The 21,529-nt window shown below is 44.7% G+C and overlaps 1 protein-coding gene across 2 annotated transcripts in view; it reads left to right on the forward strand.

Annotated features, from left to right (window-relative positions):
* LOC106569865 (zinc finger protein 516) overlaps positions 1-20,241 on the forward strand; it is a 34,094-nt gene extending 13,853 nt beyond the window's left edge. For both annotated transcript variants that reach the window (XM_014141543.2, XM_045694729.1), the window contains 4 exons: positions 9,926-11,625; positions 13,079-14,467; positions 16,817-16,881; positions 17,686-20,241. In XM_014141543.2, coding sequence (XP_013997018.1) covers positions 10,122-11,625; positions 13,079-14,467; positions 16,817-16,881; positions 17,686-17,736 — 3,009 coding nt within the window. In that variant the 5' untranslated portion in view covers positions 9,926-10,121 and the 3' untranslated portion in view covers positions 17,737-20,241. The remainder of the gene's footprint in view (positions 1-9,925; positions 11,626-13,078; positions 14,468-16,816; positions 16,882-17,685) is intronic.
* Positions 20,242-21,529: the final 1,288 nt, after the last annotated feature.

The raw sequence follows: 21,529 nt of genomic DNA on the forward strand, positions 1-21,529 counted from the left end.
TAATGTAACAAAATTTTGAAAAAGTCAAGGGGTCTGAATTAGTGATGCACTTATATGACATTTTTGGCCGATATCATGACCAAAATTTTCCTTGCCAAAAAACCCCCGATACTGACAACGATAACCGATATTCTAAATTTTAGCGGCCTTTTAAGCATTCTAGTACAGTTAAATAGTTAACACACACACATGGACGCAGCGGTCTAAGGCACTGCATCTCAGTGCAAGAGGCGTCACTACAGTCCCTGGTTCGAATCTAGACTCTGTCACATCCGGCCGTGATTGGGAGTCCCATAGGGCGGCGCACAATTGGCCCAGCGTTGTCCGGGTTTAGCCGGGGTAGGCCGTCATTGTAAATAAGAATTTGTTCTTAGCTGACTTGCCTAGTTAAATAAAGGTTACACACACCACACTGACCCAAACATTATTTTGTTGGCATTTACATATGTCCACATTACCAATAAAACATAATCAAAACCTATTTCTTTCACTTACTTGCTGTGCTGTTTTGTTGTTCAGTCGTTTCATTCTCAACCAGGATTTCTATGGAACGCCATTTGGGTCTTTGCATGTCAAAAAAGATTTGATGTGTCAAATAAGCTTGTTGACCAATCAGGACTTGAATATGACTGCACGTCACATAATAATTTAACGCGTTCATACATTTTTTACTTAGTTATTACACATTGATTACACTATCACTCGTATTTCATATGTCACAACGATTCATCGATACGTATACTATGATGCTGGTCAAGTTGTCTAGCGCACCTACAGTGCTGGTCATAAAAAATGGATGCAAACAATGTTCTTCCCCAAAAACATAGCAAAACGACATAATCTGTTATTAAGCTAGCTAAGCTAGTTGACTATATAGCTAGGTGTCATCATCTAAAATAACCCTAATTTATAAGACAGTTCTTATTTGATTAATGGTGGTCGGACACATCTATGTGAAGCTAGCCCCAATAAGGATTAGCCACAATAGTGGACTTTGCGATTAGCCTTCAAAATAAAGGTATGGCATAATTCTACTATGTGTATTCATTTGCATCAGTCAATGCCATACTTTTATTTTGAAGGCCATCTGCAAATTCCACTATTGTGCCTAATCCTTATTGTAGCTAGCTTCACAACACATAACCCAGTCTGGTCGAGCCTCACTAGCCAGATGAAGATATCTGGCTGCTTATAACATTAGCTTTGGGCAACAGGGTTAAGTAGCTGGCTAGCTATTTATTTTCATGAACTGAAGTTCAATTTTAATAGGTGAACAACAAGTGGCAACCTAGCTAATACTTACTCACAAGGATTCCTAAATCATTGTTAAGAATAATGAAAATGACTGCAGTTTCTACTGGTCATTGTTTTCAGGCAGGTTGTATTGGTGCTAGCTAGGTACCAAGCTAAAGCTAGCTACCCCAGAATTTGCGGTCAAACAAATGATTCTTTATTACCAATGCGGTATTGTAATCACATCGTTTGTGGCCGGTGTTTGCTCGTTTGCAGACTTTTTTGTACAGCTTTGACAGTGCTACTGCATCTTTTTAACACGCGAAGACCTAAACGGCGTTCCATAGTATGCATGTCGTGAAGCTAATAGCAGTGACGCTGTTACTGTGTAACTCCGTTAGTGCAACATCTGAAAAATAGCGCACTTGGTAGTGTGTACCGGTGCTCAACCAGTCGGCGAAAGCCAACAAAACCCACGACAAAGAACGGTTGATTGTCAAGGACAATGAATTCCATTATCTTGGCTTTAATGGGTTTCGCCTTTGAGTTGTCTTGCTGAAATGTTCTTTCTCTTTCAAATGATTGCTCGATCCACACAGCAGACATTGTAGGCTAGGTTAGTGATGCTGTGTTGAACGTGTAGCGCAACATTTTGCGTGGCGTCATTACGTCATGTACCTACGTTATATAGGTATGCACGGCAGCTTTGACATCTGTTTTTAACATCGGCGTTAAACTAGACATCGGACATCGATTCCTATATGTTCACTGATATATCGTCCATCCCTAGTCTGAATACTTTCCGAATGCACTGTATGTCCTCATATCCCAAGCTTTCTAATGCGACTAGCCCCTTTTTCCCTTGCCCCGCTACAAAGTTTCTCCCTGCAGGCGGTCACTGAGTCTGTGGTGCTAAAGGAGCTCCTTAAACTTGACCCCCAAAAACGTATTGCAGCCCCAATCATCGCCAAGCCTATCTCTGACGTTTTTTAACCTGCCTCTCTCCTCTGGGGAGGTTCCCATTGCTTGGAAGACAGCCACTTTACGTCCTTTATTTAAAGGGAGAGAGATCAAGCTGATCGTAACTGTTATAAGCCAATTACTTGGGAGTATGGCTAGACAGTACAATGTCCTTCTCTCAACACATCAAAGCTGCAGGCTAAGGTTAAATCTTGACTTGGTTTCCTCTATCGTAATCGCTCTTCTTTCACCCCAGCTGTCAAACTAACCCTGATTCAGATAACCATCCTACCCATGCTAGATTGCGGAGACATAATTTATAGATCGGCAGGTAAGGGTGCTCTCGAGGGCTAGATTTGCCACCAATGCTCCTTACTGCACTCTGTACTCCTCTGTAAACGGGTAATCTCTGTATATCGGACACAATACCCACTGGTTGATGCTTATTTATAAAACCCTCCTAGGCCTCACTCCCCCCTATCTGAGATACCTACTGCAGCCCTCATCCTCCACATACAACACCCGTTCTGCCAGGCACATTCTGTTAAAGGTCCCCAAAGCACACACATTCCTCTTTTCAGTTCGCTGCAGCTAGTGACAGGAAAACAGCTGCAAAAAACACTCAAACTGGACAGTTTTGTCTCCATTTCGTCATTCAAAGATTCAATCATGGACACTCTTACTGACAGTAGTGGCTGCTTCGCGTGATGTATTGTTGTCTCTATCTTCTTGCCTTTGTGCTGTTGCTTGCCAGTAGCATACCACCCTGCATTCCACTGCTGGCTTGCTTTTGACGCTAAGCAGGTTTAGTCCTGGATGGGAGACCAGATGCTACTGGAAGTGGTGTTTGAGGGCCAGTAGGAGGCACCCTTTCCTCTGGTCCAAAAAAATATCCCAATACCCCAGGGTAGTGATTGGGGATACTGCCCTCTGTAGGATGCTGTCATTTTGATGGGATGTGAAACAGGTGTCCTGACTCTCTGTGGACACAAACGATCCCATGGCACTTATTGTAAGAGTAGGGGTGTTAACCCTGGTGTTGTGGCTAAATTCCCAATCTATCCCTCATACTATTGCAGTCACCTAATCATCCCCAGTTTAGAATTGGCTCGTTCATCCCTTTCCCCTGTAACTATTCCCCAGGTCGTTGCTGTAAATGAGAATGTGTTCTCAGTCAACTTACCGGGTACAATAAATAAAATGTTTGTGTTGTGTTGCTACCATGTTGTTGTCGCTACCATGCTATGTTGTTGTCTTAGGTCTCTCTTTCTGCAGTGTTGTGGTGTCTCTCTTGTCGTGATGGGTGTTTTGTCCTATATTAAACGTTTTAATCCCAGCCCCCGTCCCCACAGGAGGCCTTTCGGTAGGCTGTCATTGTAAATAAGAAATTGTTCTTAACTGGCTTGCCTAGTTAAATAAAAAAGAAAAAAGAAATGTGCATTTTGCATGTGTTTTCTTCATTCCTTCACCTTCCGTGCTCAAGATCCCTCCCTGGTTTACCTCCAGCACATTGCAGCGGTGTAGCAGGCCTAGAATGTTAAAAGGCAGATCATTGAGCAGCTCATCACATGCTATCAAGGGTATTCCCTGTGTATTTGTTGTGTAACAGGGAGGGAGAGTTGAACAAGGAGGGCGATGGGAGTATGATGTGTGTTTGCTTTCTTTGCCTCCAAAATGCGCGCACACACACACACACACACACACACACACACACACACACACACACACACACACACACACACACACACACACACACACACACAGCGGCAGCAGCAGCATAACCACACCAGCTGCCGGAAGCCTTAAGGGCCAGACATGCTGTGTGTTTGCACGAGTGCACATTTGTCACCTCTTATGCCATAACTGAATGCTTAAACAAAGCATAAACATGAGACTTCATCCTATGTCTTACTCTTATTTTAACAATTACTTTCACCTTTTTTTGTGGGATATATTACTAGAACTTTTTTGTGGATTTGGGAGAGTGGTGTTATGGGAATGGTGACAAGACATCCTACCTCATATGTCTGTTTAGCTGATTGACATCTATAAACAGTATTTCTAACACTCCCATTGTGTGGAACACATCCATACAAAGTGAATTTATGTAACACATCTATACACAGCGTTTCTTACACAGCTGCACTGTTTTTCATACAAATGTACCAAGTGTTTCTTACCCGTCCGTATACACAGTGTTTGAGACACATCTACAGTATTTTCTTCAGTATTTCTTACGTACTGTATCTATCCATGACAGTGTTATGTCATTAAGCAGGATGTTAGACAATGTGTGTAACTTATCTACACACTGTTCTGACACATCTATAAACAGTGTTTTTTACCTAGACATAGTGTTTCATATATGTGTTTCTGACATGTTTCCACACAATATTTTCTTGCACGTCTACACACAGTGAGTCTGTGTTTCTTGCACATCTACACACAGCGAGTCTGTGTTTCTTGCACATCTACACACAGTGAGTCTGTGTTTCTTACACGTCTACACACAGTGAGTCTGTGTTTCTTCCACATCTACACACAGCGAGTCTGTGTTTCTTACACGTCTACACACAGTGAGTCTGTGTTTCTTACACGTCTACACACAGTGAGTCTGTGTTTCTTACACGTCTACACACAGTGAGTCTGTGTTTCTTGCACGTCTACACACAGTGAGTCTGTGTTTCTTACACGTCTACACACAGTGAGTCTGTGTTTCTTGCACGTCTACACACAGTGAGTCTGTGTTTCTTGCACGTCTACACACAGTGAGTCTGTGTTTCTTACACGTCTACACACAGCGAGTCTGTGTTTCTTCTCCTGTTTTGTCTGCTATTCTATACCTTCCACCTACAAAACAATCATGGTGAAACCTTGGGCTCCCGAGGGGCGCAGTGGTCTAAGACACTGCATCTTAGTGCAAGAGGTGTCACTGCAGTCCCTGGTTTGAATCCAGGCTGCATCACATCTGGCCATGATTGGGAGTCCCAATTGGGGACCAGGGTAGACTTATATCTCCCTCACTAACTTTAAGCATCAGCTGTCTGAGCAGCTTACCGATCGCTGCAGCTGTACACAGCCCATCTGTAAATCGCCCATCCAACTACCTACCTCATCCCCATATTGTTTTTATTTACTTTTTTTGTTGCTCTTTTCTACTTGCACATCATCATCTGCACATCTATCACTCCAGTGTTAATGTGCTAAATTGTAATTACTTCGCTACTATGGCCTATTTATTGCCTTACCTCCTTTCTCCATTTGCACACATTGTATATAGATATTTCTATTGTGTTATTGACTGTACTTTTGTTTATCCCATGTGTAACTCTGTGTTTATTGTCGCACTGCTTTGCTTTATCTTGGCCAGGTCGCAGTTGTAAATGAGAACTTGTTCTCAACTGGCCTACAAGGTTAAATAATGGTGAAAAAAATAAAAAAATAAGAATTTGTTTTAAACTGACTTGCCTAGTTAAATAAAGATAAAACAAAACATTTCTAACACTGGGATGCATTCACCCAATCCCAAATTGACCCCTACCCTCTATGAAACGAAACAATTAGATAGGTGTAAGCAATATCATAATAACTGCACCTTGCCCTTTGATAAACTCACAGGAATGTTCACCTCATTGTGTATGCCTATCCAATCCTTACAGATCTCGGAGGGAGTAGGGCAGAGTTTCCCAAACTCACCCAAGGGGTGACCGTTTTGATTTTTGCCCTAACACTACACAGCTGATTCAAATGATCAAAGGTTGATGTTTAGTTGATTATTTGAATCAGCTGTGTAGTGCTAGGGCAAAAATCAAAACGGTCACCCCTTAGGGTCCCGAGGACCGAGTTTGGGAAACCCTGGAGTAGGGGGCTAGAGGTTGATTTGGGATTGGGCAAAACACTCATTTGGAACACTGACCGAAGCACACTGTATAGAATAACATTAGCATAGGAACTGTCACATGCTAGCACTAGTGGCTACGTTGGCACAGTTTGCGGTTGGTTGAGAGAGCATATGTGGATGACTTCATCACGTACTCACATACTCAGACATGGGTACACTGGTGCGTGCACACAGCCACACACATACATGTATTCACTTACTGTCGCTCTCTTTCTCTCACTCACCACACACACACACACACATACACAGGCTCTTAGCTCAGCAGCAGAGCCCTGGCCATGGGGAGTTTGTGCTGAGCTGGTTTGGACGTGAGTACAGCTGACTGGACATGGCTATTCATCTGTCAAAGAAAAGAGGGGGAGAAAAAAAGAGAGAGGGTCTGTAAAGAACAAATTCAGCCCAGAGCAACATGTTTGGCTATCTGCGCCTGTGTGTGTATCCTCCATCGGTTTATCCTGTTTTTTGTTCCTGTTTGTGTGTGTGTGTGTGTGTGTGTGTGTGTGTGTGTGTGTGTGTGTGTGTGTGTGTGTGTGTGTGTGTGTGTGTGTGTGTGTGTGTGTGTCTAAAGCATCACACTTCCAGTATTTTTTTATTGAATGTGTTATCTAGCTAAGCTATAGCCTATATCAGGGTTCTCCAACCCTGTTCCTGGAGAACTACCCTGCTGTAGGTTTTCGCTCCAACCCCAGTTGTAACTAACCTGATTCAGCTTATCAACCAGCTAATTATTAGAATCAGGTGTACAAGATTAGGGTTGGAGTGAAAACCTACAGGAGGGTAGCTCTCCAGGGACAGGGTTGGAAACCCCTAGCCTATGTTGCCTTCCTTCATGTAGACCAATTGAGGGAACACTGCCCCTCTCATCTTCAATAGAACTTACCTCTTTGAAAGGTTCAACATAGAGTTAATAGATCACTTACATTTGTTTTGAATTGTAAATACTGCAGATTGTACTTTTTGCCCATAGTTTCTATTGGCATGTTGTCTATTGCACAAATCAATGATCATTCAAGATCATGGTCTTCTGTATTAGGCCCATTTCTGTTTAGTTTGGGCTTTTGAAGAACACAGAGATTCATACGAACAGTGACTAATAAAGGAACAGCCAGAGGTCAGAGGTCAGAACACACATCACACTCTGTCAGAAGCCTTCTCACTAAATGACACAGCATGTGTTTAAATCCCCTCAAAGAAAGCCTTTTTTGTTTTGTGTGTGTGTGTTTGTGGGTGTTTGAGTGTGTGTGTGTGTTCTATTCAGGAAGGTTTGGTGGAGTTGTTTAGTTTCTAAGTATGTCTAGATGTCTGTCTTACATTTCTGTAGCTTGTTCTCATTGGTCCAAAATGATGGGAGCACTATGCCGAATTGAATTTGAGAGTTTCAAAAAAGATGAAGTAATTAGGCTAGTCGAGGTTGCTATATGGATTTTTAAGATCCATGACCTGACAATTCCCTCAAGAGTGCCTAGTTGGAAATACTACATACACACACTCGTTATGTTATTTTATCCTCGTGGGGACCTAAATGTATTTCCATTCAAAATCCTATTTTCTCTAACACCTAACCCGTAACCCTAAACCTAACCCCTTACCCTAACCATAATTCTAATCCTAATTGTAAACCTAAACCTTAACCTAAAGCTTAAAATAGCATTTGTCCTCATGGGGACGTGGGAAATGTCCCGACGAGGGAGAACTCTTCTTGTTTTACGATACTTGTGTGGACTTTTGGGGATTTTAGGTCCCCACAAGGGTAGAAGAACCAACACACACAGGACTGATGGCCTCCACTACCATCTGTTGCCTCCTTTCGCTCTGACATCATCCCACCATCCCCCTATTGTGTTAACCCCTCATCACCCGGCCTTCACCTTAACCTCTTAATTACCACTAACCACCCCCCTCCCTGTCCCCCCCACCCAGAGACACTGTGCCACTCGGCCCGTGCACTAATCTGTCAGCGTCTGCCCTCTTAACACCTGCCGCCACACTCGTCTAACTCAACTCCCATTCTGGAGCCCACGCCAGTTTCTTCTCTATTTCGCTGGTAGAGCACAAACAGCGAAAAGCCCAAAGTGGCGCGCACAAACACACATACTGAGACTCACACACATGAACGCATGCACGCACAGGCACACACACATACATGCACGCACACGGTCTCTTTTGTCATCGTCCCCCCCAACTCCACTGCCCTCCCACCCCCAGACATCTTTTGCAGGGCGCTGATGTGTAGGGCGCTGGGCCCATTGTCCAACAATGGCCACCGTAGGACCCCAAAGACCCCCTGGTGATAGGTGGAGAGCGAGACGTGAGGAAATGTGACAGTTCTGGTGCAGCTGACACAGTGATGTTTCTTTCCCGCGGCTGCCTGCCCTGCGTTGGCTATAAGAGAGCCTGGGCACTTTTCTCACTGTTGTAGTTTTCGAGAAGGAAACCAACATCTTCTGCTGTGGTCTGGAAACCACCTCCCTGTTGCCAATTACTTGGCTGTAATGGAGGTGTGTATATCATCCACAAAAATAAAAAACAGCTTGGAACCGATGCCCCTTCACAAAGATAAATACTTCTCTTTGACATGAATAATAATTTTTCTGAAGATGTTTGATATAGGAACACATTTTGTTTTATTTGACTTTAGGGTATCTATTGTGCTGGAGGTTGATTACGAAAACAGGTTTATCATATATTCTCGTGATTATACTGACGCCCCCTGCCCCTTTTCATTATTTTTTATCTTTGCTTTTCTCTCAGGGTGTCTTGTAGGAGTGAGGTTAACTACTGTTTGTTGATGATGGCACATTTAGTCATTTCCCTTCATATTACTACCACTCTCAATGTGACCTTGGCATTCACTGTCAGTATTGGGATTGTGTGAGTGTGTGTGTATGTGTGTGTGAGTCTCAGTCTGCGTGTGTGTGTGTGTGTGTGTGTGTGTGTGTGTGTGTGTGTGTGTGTGTGTGTGTGTGTGTGTGTGTGTGTGTGTGTGTGTGTGTGTGTGTGTGTGTGTATGAGATGGAGAGAAATAAATGTAGTTTGTTGATAATGGTGTATTGATGGGGTTTGGAATGGACTGGCCCTGAGGTCTCATTCTGACTGGTCAGGACTGAATGCACCTCTTCATGCTTCACTAAACACACTCAATTAAGGCATGGGAAACAGAGAACACGAGCGCACACACACACACACACACACACACACACACACACACACACTTTCAGTATAAGCTTCTTTTAAGGACAACTGTCAATCATCCTGTTCGGGACAATAGCCATTCCAAAATCAGTGTCATGCAAATTCTCTCCCTCTCCTCTTTCTTACACACACTGTTACATTTATAAAACTGAAATATGCACAGACGTAACACCCTCTTACATTGTGACAGTGAAACATACACAGTGAGAAACGGACTATGTAGAAAGTAAGATTTTGAGTAATAATGCTCATACTTAAACACGTTGCACTGGGGAACAGTGGGAGAAGCTCTTTCAAATGATTGCAAACTGTGTTTAGGGTGTGGTAAAAATGATTTTTATTAACTGAGCATACCAGGGAACGGGATGTGTATTTTCTATTTATTAGCAACTATCATTCTAAAGAGGCTAGTCTTTTAAACAAAGTTGCTTTGTTGTTGATGACTGCGGCATGATAGCATTTCCTCTCTGCTTGACCTCCTGGTGACTGTGCCAACTGGGTTCTTTCTGTCTCTGTCTGTCTCTGGGTTGAAAATATAGCCTACCAGATGTCAGTTACTGCATTGGTTGTGTGATTATCATATCACCTATTATTACATTCTAAATGTTTTCTAATCCTTTTTTCTTGTTGTTTTTTCAGGTATTTTTCAATGATCATCTCTTCAGTCTTAATGATGGTTAAAGACAATCCCTCCAACAACAGAAGTAAAGCAACATCTACAAACATGTCCCCCATCGCAATTTCTATGAGAACCTTATGACTTTGGAACGCACGGGTCAGTTTTCTTCATCAGGGATCAACAGACACTTGAGCTACCACAGCCCTGGGGCCGGAAATGGAGGTGGAGCCGAAGCAGGAGCAGGCGGACCAAAGCAAGGCCGACGCTGTCAAGAGTGACCAGGAGGAGAACGATGCGACGGCCTCTGGCCACACCTGTGGCCTCTGTGGACGGGGCTTCCCTCTCCTGAGCTCGCTGTCCCAGCACATGCGCAGGCACACTGGGGAGAAGCCCTACAAGTGTCCCTACTGTGAACACCGGGCTGCTCAGAAGGGCAGCCTGAAAGCCCACATCCGCAGCCACAAGCTGGGCCTGCTCAGCCGGAGCCTGGGCAAGTTTGACAGTGAGGAGGGGGTTGGGGAGCAAGGACAAACACAGTGGGACCCTAAGAAACTGGATAGTCCCGCCGACAACCTCGCCAATGGCACCTCGGCTAAGAAGCACAAAGTCAACGGCAAGACAAAAAATAAAAGCTCCAAGAAGAAAGGCGAAGAAGCAGTCGTCCAGGATGACGGCAAGGAGGACGAGCCGCAAACCACGACTGAGGGCGACTCACTTCTGGGAGGGACCTTCTGGGTGGACAATGGGGACGGTGCGGGTTCCTTTCCCTGCGGCTCTTGCAGCCAGGTCTTCCCCCAGGCCCTGCTCCTCAAGGCCCACATGAAGAAGCACCGTGGCTCCCTGGACCACGGTTGCCGCATCTGCGGCCGGCGCTTCCGCCAGGCCTGGTTCCTCCAGAGCCACATGCGGATTCATCGGGCCAAGAGCCAGCTGCGGGGTGGGAGTGGCGACAGCAGCGAGTCCCAGACCACCCTCAATGGGGTCCCCCGGAAGCCGGCGTCCCTGGTGAACGATGACTGTCTCTACGAGCTGTGTGCCGGCTGCGGCAACTTCTTCTACGACCGCAAGACCCTCCGGCTGCACGAGAGGGTCCACAAGCAGAGCCACACCCCCAGCAAGCCGCCGCAGCAAGACCCCGACAACAGCTCGCCGTCACCTGCCGCCAAGAGGCGCTTCCTGGAATGCCTTAACCTCAGGGCATCCGGGGCTGGAGAGGCAGCTATGGAGGGGAGTCTTGGAAGACGGATCCCCGAGCTGGACCCGGTATGCAGTTACCAGGCCTGGCAGTTGGTCACCAGAGGGTGTGTGGTGGAGGTGACAGATAAAAGCCTAGGCTGGGAGGAGAGGCTGGTGGATGGCGAGGTGGCGTTTGCCCGGGAGAAGGGCGAGTATGTGCCTCTGAAACAGGAGAAGCGGAAGAGGCAGCTGGACTCCTCCCAAAGCAAGAAGAAGAAAGGGGCCCAGGATGTTGTCATTAATGGTGGCAGCGGTGGGATCTCCCACCAGCAGGGTGACAGTAGAAATAGCCGCACCTTATTGAATGGGCTCAGCCCAGAGACGTTTGGGATATTGCAGAAAAAGAAGGTGAAAGATGGTCATCAGTCCAGCAAGCAAGCCACTAAATCAAACTCTGCCAGTCAGCCCAGCACACCAAGACAAGAATATTCTCTATCTTCCTCTTCCATAAAGAGGAATAGTATCAAGGACCCAACCTGTGAAGGTAAGACAAAAAAACACCTAGATTAGCAACAAGAATTTGATTTTCTTTAAATGACATGACAAAAGGCATCTTGGTCGTATTCACACTTAAAATCCTGATTGAAAAGGGAACATTTTGGAGGGCAAAGACTGCCACTACAGCAATAACAACGAAAGAATATCCCCCAAAGTTCAGACATTACCATACCAAATTCCATTCCCATACTATATTCTTTGATGTAAATCATAGTTTTCAGAGTGATTCAGTCATGTTTGTTTTGGTTTCTATTGCTACTCAGTCCTGAGTTATGGTCAATCTATTTTCACATGGTAAAAGGGAGACCTCACCTCATGTGTTGATTCATCAATTTACACATCTTAGCATAACTAAACGCCTCTGTGTATGTGGGTACGTCTCTACCGAGCTGTAGCACACTTAGCATAGTAGACTGCAGATTGAGAAGTATGTAGCACACTTAGCATAGTAGACTGCAGATTGAGAAGTATGTAGCACACTTAGCATAGTAGACTGCAGATTGAGAAGTATGTAGCACACTTAGCATAGTAGACTGCAGATTGAGAAGTATGTAGCACACTTAGCATAGTAGACTGCAGATTGAGAAGTATGTCAAACAGGGACCTGTCCTTATGTTATGGTTTAATTGTCTGTATTCTTTTACATCAAGTGATTATTGGAGACAAGTCTGAAAAGTGATGCTGCTTTGACTGTTAAACTCTGTGATAGGATAATAAATGGTTCCCTTCCGAGTCCTCTAGATAACAGTACTAACCAAGAACCGTAAGTACATGGTAAATATGCCCATATCGAGCAACTCAGAAGTTTGTAATAGGCTTTTAATGTTTGAAATGGCACTCATGACATTGACAAGCAAAAGTGATAGATATAATTATGAATTCTGTAGCACTTTTAGTTCAGTCTTCCAGTTAAAAGCTGGTCTTCAGTTGCCATGGAGCAGTAGTCATACAGGTAAAATGTGTGTTTGGCAGTTGCCTTTTGGTTGCCACTGCAAATTAAATGGTGTTATGGCACCGTCGTGTGGCATGGATTGCCCATTACACCCTTCATCCTACATAAAGAAATATGAAAGGCCTTTACATCTGGTACTTTGCTAAATGAGGCATAACCATTCAGGTATGAAGGTACCATTCATATAGCTTGACATTTGTTTATTAATGTTTTCTGGAATATTCTGTATGACTTCCTTAAACCTTAAAAGGTATGTTGGATGTGAACACAGTTGAATTTAGCATATATGGTAAATAGTTTAGTTGTTAGGGTAAATGACTGAAAAAGGACTAATGGAGAGTAGCATGACAATGTCCTCCTTTCTCATCCACGTGTTTGTTAAATCATGTTAGCACTTATTAAATCTTCATACTTTGCTGAAGCTCATTTTCTTAAAATGTCTGTTTTTCAATATGAGCTTAGTCTACCTGTACTCTGCAATCCACAGATACCAAGCCATACTTCTGCGAGCACTGTGACTTCCACACCAGTGACCCCTCTTCCTTCACATCCCACATGCACAAGCAGCACAAGGACGTCAGGGATGCACATCATCACATACTGGGAGCTATTATGGAAGACCCGAGCCACGGCGCTCCCAAGGCCTCAGGTTATGTGGAATATCTCCGGCTGAAGAGCACACTGCTCAGCCAGCCCTACACAAATCCCTACGTCTGTCCTCCTGGCGAGGAGAGGGCGGCATCGAGCTGCCAGTCAGAGAAGTCGAGGAGCCTAAAAGTCAAAGGGCAATCCTCTCAGGATGCCATCATCTACGCCAGCCTCCTCAACCTGTCTGCACCGCCCGAGGGCCAGGAGGAGGATGGCGGTGTGAACCCTGTGGCAGCAGCGTCTGAGGGTAAGCTGGTCAGACACCAGTGTCCGTTCTGCGCCCACACAACCCATTACCTGGAGGTGCTGTGGATCCACCAGCGTGTGGCCCACAGGGTGGATAGTGGCAGCTCCCTGGCCCCCAAGTGGGCTCCCTACGTCACTGGCTTCAAGGGCCCCAAGGCTGCTGGACGGCGCACGGGGCCTCCGCCTTTTCTGGAGGGCAAAGACTGCCCGGCACTCTCAGTCCCCCGGGCCCAGCGCACACAAGCCCCAGGTTCCACCGCCACACAACCTTCAGGTGGAGGCACCAAGAGGCCAAAGACCCACACAAGCAGCACAACTACTACTTCCCAGCCCAACACCAGCCAGGCCATGGTGTCAGCGTCGCGTACCTCCACAAGGTCTCCCCCTGGTGGTGGGAAGTCACTCCTACCTCAAAAAAAGAAGTCGAGCCGCCCAACCCATACGGAGGAGGTGGCAAATAAGAGCGTCCGATCTAAAACGAAAGCCCACCCCAAAGCTCCTGCCGCCACCACCACCGCCTCAACCAGCATTCAAGGCTTCTCCCAGCAGTCGACAAGCAGCCCCAAAACCGGACATTATCGGGCGGCTGCCGAGGGAAGCCTGCTTCCACAAGAGGGCCTCGGCTTTATTCTCGCCAGGAACCATGGCAGGGCCGACCGCGCGCCCCATCTTACCCCAGACAGAACTCACCTCCACCCCCAGCCCCATCCACACCCACACAGCCATCCACAGGATCCACCTGCAGCCCTGAAAGGTCAAGACCTTTGGTCAGTCACAAACATGTTTGGGGCGCAGGGCAGCAGCGGGTACCTGGCACACACCACCCTCCTCGGCCACGGGAAGAGGGAGTCCACTGCTGGGGACAGCAGAGACACCCCGATGGACATGGGCATCCTGGGTCTGTTGAAGAACTACAACCCCCACGACCTGGCAGCTCTCTACCAGCACTGGGGCTTTGTAGATCCCAGGCTTGACCCACAAGGTAAGGAGGGATTGAGTGTTGGGTAATGTAGTCCATTAATTGGCAGTGAAAATGGTTTTATAATGTTCACCACAGCCCTACATAATTTAGCATGTACACAGACACACTGAGAGGGAGAGAAAGATAGACAGACATTCACAAAACTGACCATGTCCTTTACACTGTACACTAAGGTCATTTTGAGAGTAGCAACTCTAACCTGCAGCTTGTCGTCGTAGATATCATCATCGTCCTCTTTAGCCCTTTGAGTCACATTTAATAACGTGACCTTTAAAAATATTTATATATATTTGTCCTCCACCTTTTCTCTTTTTCTATGAGTGTTTTGGCATGAATGCTAATAGCTTGGGGAAACATGTTTACCAAGGCCGACAGAAGGACATGTTTCTGCCGGTGATAGTACCAGTCAAGGAATAGGTCTCTGTCTAGTGTTGACCTGTGTGTAGGTCCTGGGGGTGTGTGTGTGTGTGTGTGTGTGTGTGTGTGTGTGTGTGTGTGTGTGTGTGTGTGTGTGTGTGTGTGTGTGTGTGTGTCAGTATGTGCATGCATGGATCACAGTGACACAGATGGGCAGGGGGCACCCAGTGCTGTGTGACAAGGATAAGGGTGTGTGTGTGTGTGTGTGTGTGTGTGTGTGTGTGTGTGTGTGTGTGTGTGTGTGTGTGTGTGTGTGTGTGTGTGTGTGTGTGCGTGCGTGTCTGAGAGAGAGAAAGAGAGAATGATAGAGGTGGCAAGTCCACACACAGTAAATTCCATGGCCAGGACATCAGAGAGACCTGACACAATTGGAGTGACAGCGGGGGAAAGCTCAGCAAGCAAGTACAGGGAAAGACAGGGAAAAACAGGCAGTGAAAGAGTGACCTAGTGAGAGAGATATACAGACATAGAGAGAGAGAAAGAGCGAGAGGAGTACACCTGACATGTGACACGGGAGCGCTGGCCAAGGGCACATCAAAGAGGCCCGGCAATTTAATTTGCAGTAATTTATACGCTACTTCCCAGGCAGCCAGGGGGTGGGTCAGGGCTGTCGGAGGCACACCACCACGATTTGGTACGAAAGTTGCCATCCACTGCCCTGAAGGAAGCTCCACCCCGCCATCTTAATGGCACATCAGATGTACTAATGAGCCCTGTACTTTGTGGCTTAGGTGTTCTAGCGGTTGGTGTCGCCGCTTCCAGCACACATGTATACCTGTGTCTGCGCGGATTCAAATCTGACCCACAGCCCCTTGACACTGACTTCTATTCTTTCCACGCTATCACGATATGACTTAATTCTGTTCAATACAAATCTGGAAGAAAAACACAATGAACTAGCTAGCCAGCTACTTTTTTTGCATAATACATCCCCGCTGCACAGTGCCGGTGTGTAAAGATTGGATAAGGTAAAATAGTGTGAGATAATTGTCACTATTTTCATGAATGGAACAGGTTAGCTACTTATCAAACACTGCAATTAGAGCTAGCTGGCTCGCTGTCTGTAACATACTGTAGCAGGTCAGCTGCAATGATGGTCAGCTAGCTAGCTAGCATTTCCTTCATAAATGAAGTAAACTACCTAGCTAGCTATCAACCTAGAAAAATAGAGGCAAGAGACTGGTGTTGAACTACCAGACAGCTTTGTTTATAAACATCCTGATTTGGTCTATACTCATTCACTCCCCCAAATTCCAAATAATTGGATTTGTGCAAGCATAGGCTGAATGGCCTGGTGCGAGTACAGATTTGCATACGCACACTAATGATGAAAAACCATCAAAAAAGTAATTTACATTTCTTTACGAAGATTTTTTTTTGTGTGTGTGTTTGCATGCCTGTCTGCCCTTGTATATGATTTTGTCCTTGGATGGCAGTCCTTCAACTTTGAACAAACACATTTGCTTGTGACACTGACCTGTGAAATGTTTTATACATTATTAATCAGATGTCAGTTATGGGGATGTAATTGGTGTTTGGCCACCAGCACAATGACCATTGGTCCTCTGTAGCTCAGTTGGTAGAGCATGGCGCTTGCAAAGCTGAGATAGTGGGTTTGATTCCCGCGACCACCCATACGTAAAACGTATGCACGCATGACTATAAGTCGCTTTGGATAAAAGTGTCTGCTAAATGGTGTATATTATAATTTGACCACAATTCAATGGGAGACCAAAAAATAGAACAAGCAGAAAAGCCATCACTTTTTCCCCTGCATGTCACTCCAAGGCAATATTACCCCGAAATCCAAAAGGAATATTGCCCTAGAAATATAGAACAGTACCTTAACTGATGGTTATATTATCAGGTTCAGTTTTTTGGTTGTGAAGGTCTTGGGATTCTAAAGTGTTGCTCTGTCTCTTGTTTCTACAGGGATACTGCAGTACAATGGACATTTTGAAAATGAAGTCCATTCCTCCACAGACGCCTCCAAACAAGTATGGTACTTTCCTTGTTTGGGTTTTGTTTTGCTGTGACCGTTCCCCCCCTTATAATTCCTCACCTGTGCCAGAGTCTGGTTGAGTGCTAATGCTCCCCTATATGCCCCCTGGCCCAATTTATCTATCTGGCTTTCAGCTATCGGATAGGATTCAATGCATAGAAATAGAATCTGTCTCCTTACTGTCTGTGCTTCTTTTATATGTGTTTTCTCTCTCATTGCATTCCCCCTATCCTGTCAATAACAAAATACTAAAAGGTATTTAGACCTTTAAAAAAAATCTCTCGCCACTCCTTTCTGCTCCCAGCTCCGAGAATCCAAAAGAGAAATCAGTGTTTGAAACACTAAAGGCGATGCAGTGATACTTGGGCGTCTGTGTCAGACGGCTCTTTCTCTGCTTGGTACGAGGAGCTGACAGGAAAACAACAAATAAAAACCTCTTGACGTCCCCCTCGGGGTAAACAGTCGTGCGTCTCCATATGGCATGTCAACATCCTGCCAATCATGACCACACGCAGGCCCTCCTGGACACTCTCTACCTGCCTGTCTGTTCTCTTTACTTTCTTCTTCTTCTGTTGCCTTTGTAACGCGTGAGACGTGAGGACACACTGACACACACCGAAAGATGAACTCACGCACTCTCGCACAAACTGACATTTTTGCACATTCAGAAACACACGGTCGGAGTTATACTTGCACGCACACAAATACACTCATAGAAAGACAACGGACACTCAGCAACACGCACACACACAAACGTGTGATCTGACTCCATTTTGCTCCTTGTCTGTGTCCTCTGTAGGTGATCGGCTGTTCTGCTACTTCAACAGCCTCTCTCAGGAAGGGGACATGAAAACGCCACATGCCCTGAAAACTCGACTTCCCAAAATGCACAATTGCAAGATGAAAGGCCTGCAGTCTCTCACAGGAACGAAGCCATGACTACAGGAGCTCTTCACTTTAGGGGCCCAATTGTCTCAAGGGACACTCTTTGTTTACAACTAACTAACTAATCCACCCGGACTAAACAAGTTACCATAACATGTGGACGTGACAGAGTGGAAATTCTTCCCCAACTGGAGTGTAAACTCAACCATCTGCACTGTAACTCAACAAGCACCGTCAATACGTCGGACCCAGAAAGGCCAAGGCATTTCTGCATTCAGAGCGACAGAACTTCTCAGGAAGGCAGTAGCGATGCACTGAACCATCTGCTACATCACACACTGGGCTTGGATGACAGGAGGTTGGTGGCACCTTAATTGAGATGGACTGGTTCGTGGTAATGGCTGGAGCAGTATAAGTGAAATGGTATCAAATGCATCAAATACATGATTACCATGTGTTTGATGCCATTCTGTTCGCTCCGCTCCAGTCATTATTATGAGCTGTCCTCCCCTCAGCAGCCTCCACTAGCTTAGATGTTTATGTGGTGAAAGTATACTGATCTAGAGATGGTGCAGTTGTTTAGCTCGTGATGATTGAGGTCAGGTTGGGTTAGGTAACTGATCCTAAATCAGTTGTTAAAGGGCAGGATCCCCCAGGATGTTTTATGTCAACTTTAAACCCTTTAAATCCATGTCAGAGAAAAAAAGAAAAGACTGAAACTTTCATGTTATAGCCCTCCAGAGAATTGTTAGAAAATAGTGAAGTAATCGGATTGGTATGTGTATTTACTGTGAATGTGTGTTAGTGTTTTAGTCATCTGTTTATTTGAGCTTTTGACGCTTTTTTGTGGTATTTGGAAACGGTTTGAATTGGTCAAGTCAGCCAGCTCACACAAGCAAAGTTACCACCTACCTTTAAAGCTGGAATCCTTAATGGTGAAACAGCCACGTCCGTTTGTGATATTACAACAGCAAAGAAGTTTTCCCTCGGACATCATTGCGCGATGCTCCCCAGGCTGTGCTTCGTCCCCCCAAAAATACAACTATAACAAAGGATGTGGGGCGGACAGCGGCGCGCCCCACTGATTATTCCATCTTTAAGCAACAATAATTAAGCAGCTGTTTGTGACTTACTAGCCATCTCCAGCCATGTTTACGTGAACAACAAGCATGCTAGACTCTGCTGACCTGGGATGTAGTGGAGGGTAAATGCACGTAAACGTCGGCAGGTAGCCTCGGCAGGTAGCCTCGAGGTTAGACTGTTGGGCCAGTAACGGGACGCAAGCAGAGAGAGGTTAGTACAAACTTGGGGTCGGGGCCCTATGTGGCGTCCCCTGACAAAATCTGTACTAATCTTATTAAACAAATTTAAAAGCAAAAAATATATTGTTCAATATTTCCCTATGTCCTACCTTCCCTATAGGCCTACATTAAAATGCCATCAAAATGCAAACAATACAGTAATAAAAATATCATACGTTATAGTTTATATAGGTGGTTGTTCGTCTTATCTCGATCGCCCACTGGAGTTCATAGTTTAACCATCTTTTTTTACCTCTACATCACAGCTTCTGAATAGCACCTAGATGGAGTATGTATGTTCTATTTTAGTTCTGTTGCGTTAAGTCTGTATGTCCACTCAAGTTGATATCCCAACGTTGAAAGACTGGCTTCTCCGTGTTGAACTGAAAGAGATTCCATCGCTAGGGAACACTGACGATGCGGAACACGTTTCTCAGACCTCAGAAAATGGTGTTCTGTTGAGATAATTCCACGTGCCAGGCCATCTGATCCAGTTGGAACTGAAAATGAATCCAGAATGAATGGAAAAGAAAAGCACTATGTAACTTACAGATTGGCAGTGCTTCATACATATAGTTGGATCGACACAACCAATGGTTGTGAACTTGAACAGAAGGCCACTTTTGAGGTTTGAGAACAGAAAATGTCCCATAGAAGGTAGATGTGCAGTTTGATGAAAATCACTACTCTTCATTGAGGAGGATTGTGGGTTCGGTCTTGGTTTGTCTGTGTTTAGTTTCTTTTTGCAGTGTTTTATTTTGGTGTTTTGCTGAATCACTGGATATCTCTGTCTTAGAAATGGCTTCTGCTGTGTTTTACAGTTATTTTAGCTGCCCACAAGGAAAGAAAGCCATGTTAAACAGTACCAATCTGATGTTATTACTACGTTATTTATTGAATTGTAGATGATAGTTATCCACCTTGATCGATTGTTGTATGTAAAATAAAAATAGATATAAAATTCATGATTTGAAGTCAGAATTATAAAACAGTAAACTTTTGTAATAAGAAAAATGTGGTGCTTAGAGGGACGTATTTCTCAGAATGCTTCATGTTTGCTAATGGCAAGTGTTCAGATATTATTTTAGGACTTTAGATGATGGGGTTGTATTTTCAAAGTATTTCTATTGCATAATACCTGTTAGTACAAATAAAACTTGATATATTTACATGGGCATGGTTTTGGTCATTTTGTTATCCTTGAGGCTTTTTCATCAGCCTTTGAGGTGATATGTTTATGACAAAACACACATGATTGTGATTATGTAACATGAAAAGTTAATCCAATAATTGTTTAACAGGGCTTAGTAAAGCCCTTACACCAATTATTATTTTGTAATTTATCTGTTTTATTAGAAAGTAAAAAGTGTTACCAAGCAATATGGAAGGAATTTGACATTCCTTTTTTGAGAGGAGAATCCAGGTGTACAAAACATTAGGGACACCTTCCTAAATTGAGTTGCACCTCCTTTTGCCCTCAGAACAGCCTCAATTTGTCGCGGTATGGACTCTACAAGGTGTCAAAAGTGTTCTGAAGGGATGCTGGCCCATGTTGACTCCAATGCTTCCCATAGTTGTCAAGTTGGCTGGATGTTCTTTGGGATGTGGACCTTTCTTGATACACACAGGAAACTGTTGAGCGTGAAAAATGCAGCAGCGTTGCAGTTCTTGACACACTAAAACCGGTGCGCCTGGCACATACTACCGTACCCCGTTCAAAGGCACTGAAATCTTTAGATTTTCCCATTCACCCTCTGAATGGCACACATACAATCCATGTCTCAAGGCTTAAAAATCCCTCTTTAACTTGTCTCCTCCCCTTCATCTACACTAATTCAAGTGGCTATAACAATTGACATCAATAAGGGATCATAGCTTTCACCTGGTAAGTCTATGTAAAGGATCTACGCATAATACTCTGTAATGTCAAAGTAAAAAATAAGTCATCAAAAATAAATGAATGGAAAATAAAATGAATATGTTTTGATTAGATAAGTATTCAACCCCCTGAGTCAATACATGTTACAATCACCTTTGGCAATGATTACTGCTGTGAGTCTTTCTGGGTAAGTCTCCAAGTGCTTTGCAAAAAAAATAATTCCTCAAGCTCTGTCAAGTTGGTTTTTGATCATTGCTAGACAGCCATTTTCAAGTCTTGCCATAGATTTTCAAGATGATTTTAAGTCAAAACTGTATCTTGGCCACTCAGGAACATTCAATTTCGTCTTGGTAAGTAACCAGTGTACATTTGGCCATGAAGCAGTCTGAACTAGGTTTTCCTCAAGGACTTTGCCTGTGCTTAGCTCTATTCCTTTTCATTGTATCCTAAAAAACTCCCTAGTCCTTGCCAATGACAAGCATACCCATAACATGGGCTCCCAACTGGAGAAGCAGTCTAAGGCACTTCATCTCAGTGCTAGAGGCGTCACTACAGACCCTGGTTCGATCCCGGGCTGT

The sequence above is a fragment of the Salmo salar genome, chromosome ssa14 (assembly GCF_905237065.1).
Source record: "Salmo salar chromosome ssa14, Ssal_v3.1, whole genome shotgun sequence".
In the NCBI taxonomy this organism is placed as follows: Eukaryota; Metazoa; Chordata; class Actinopteri; order Salmoniformes; family Salmonidae; genus Salmo; species Salmo salar.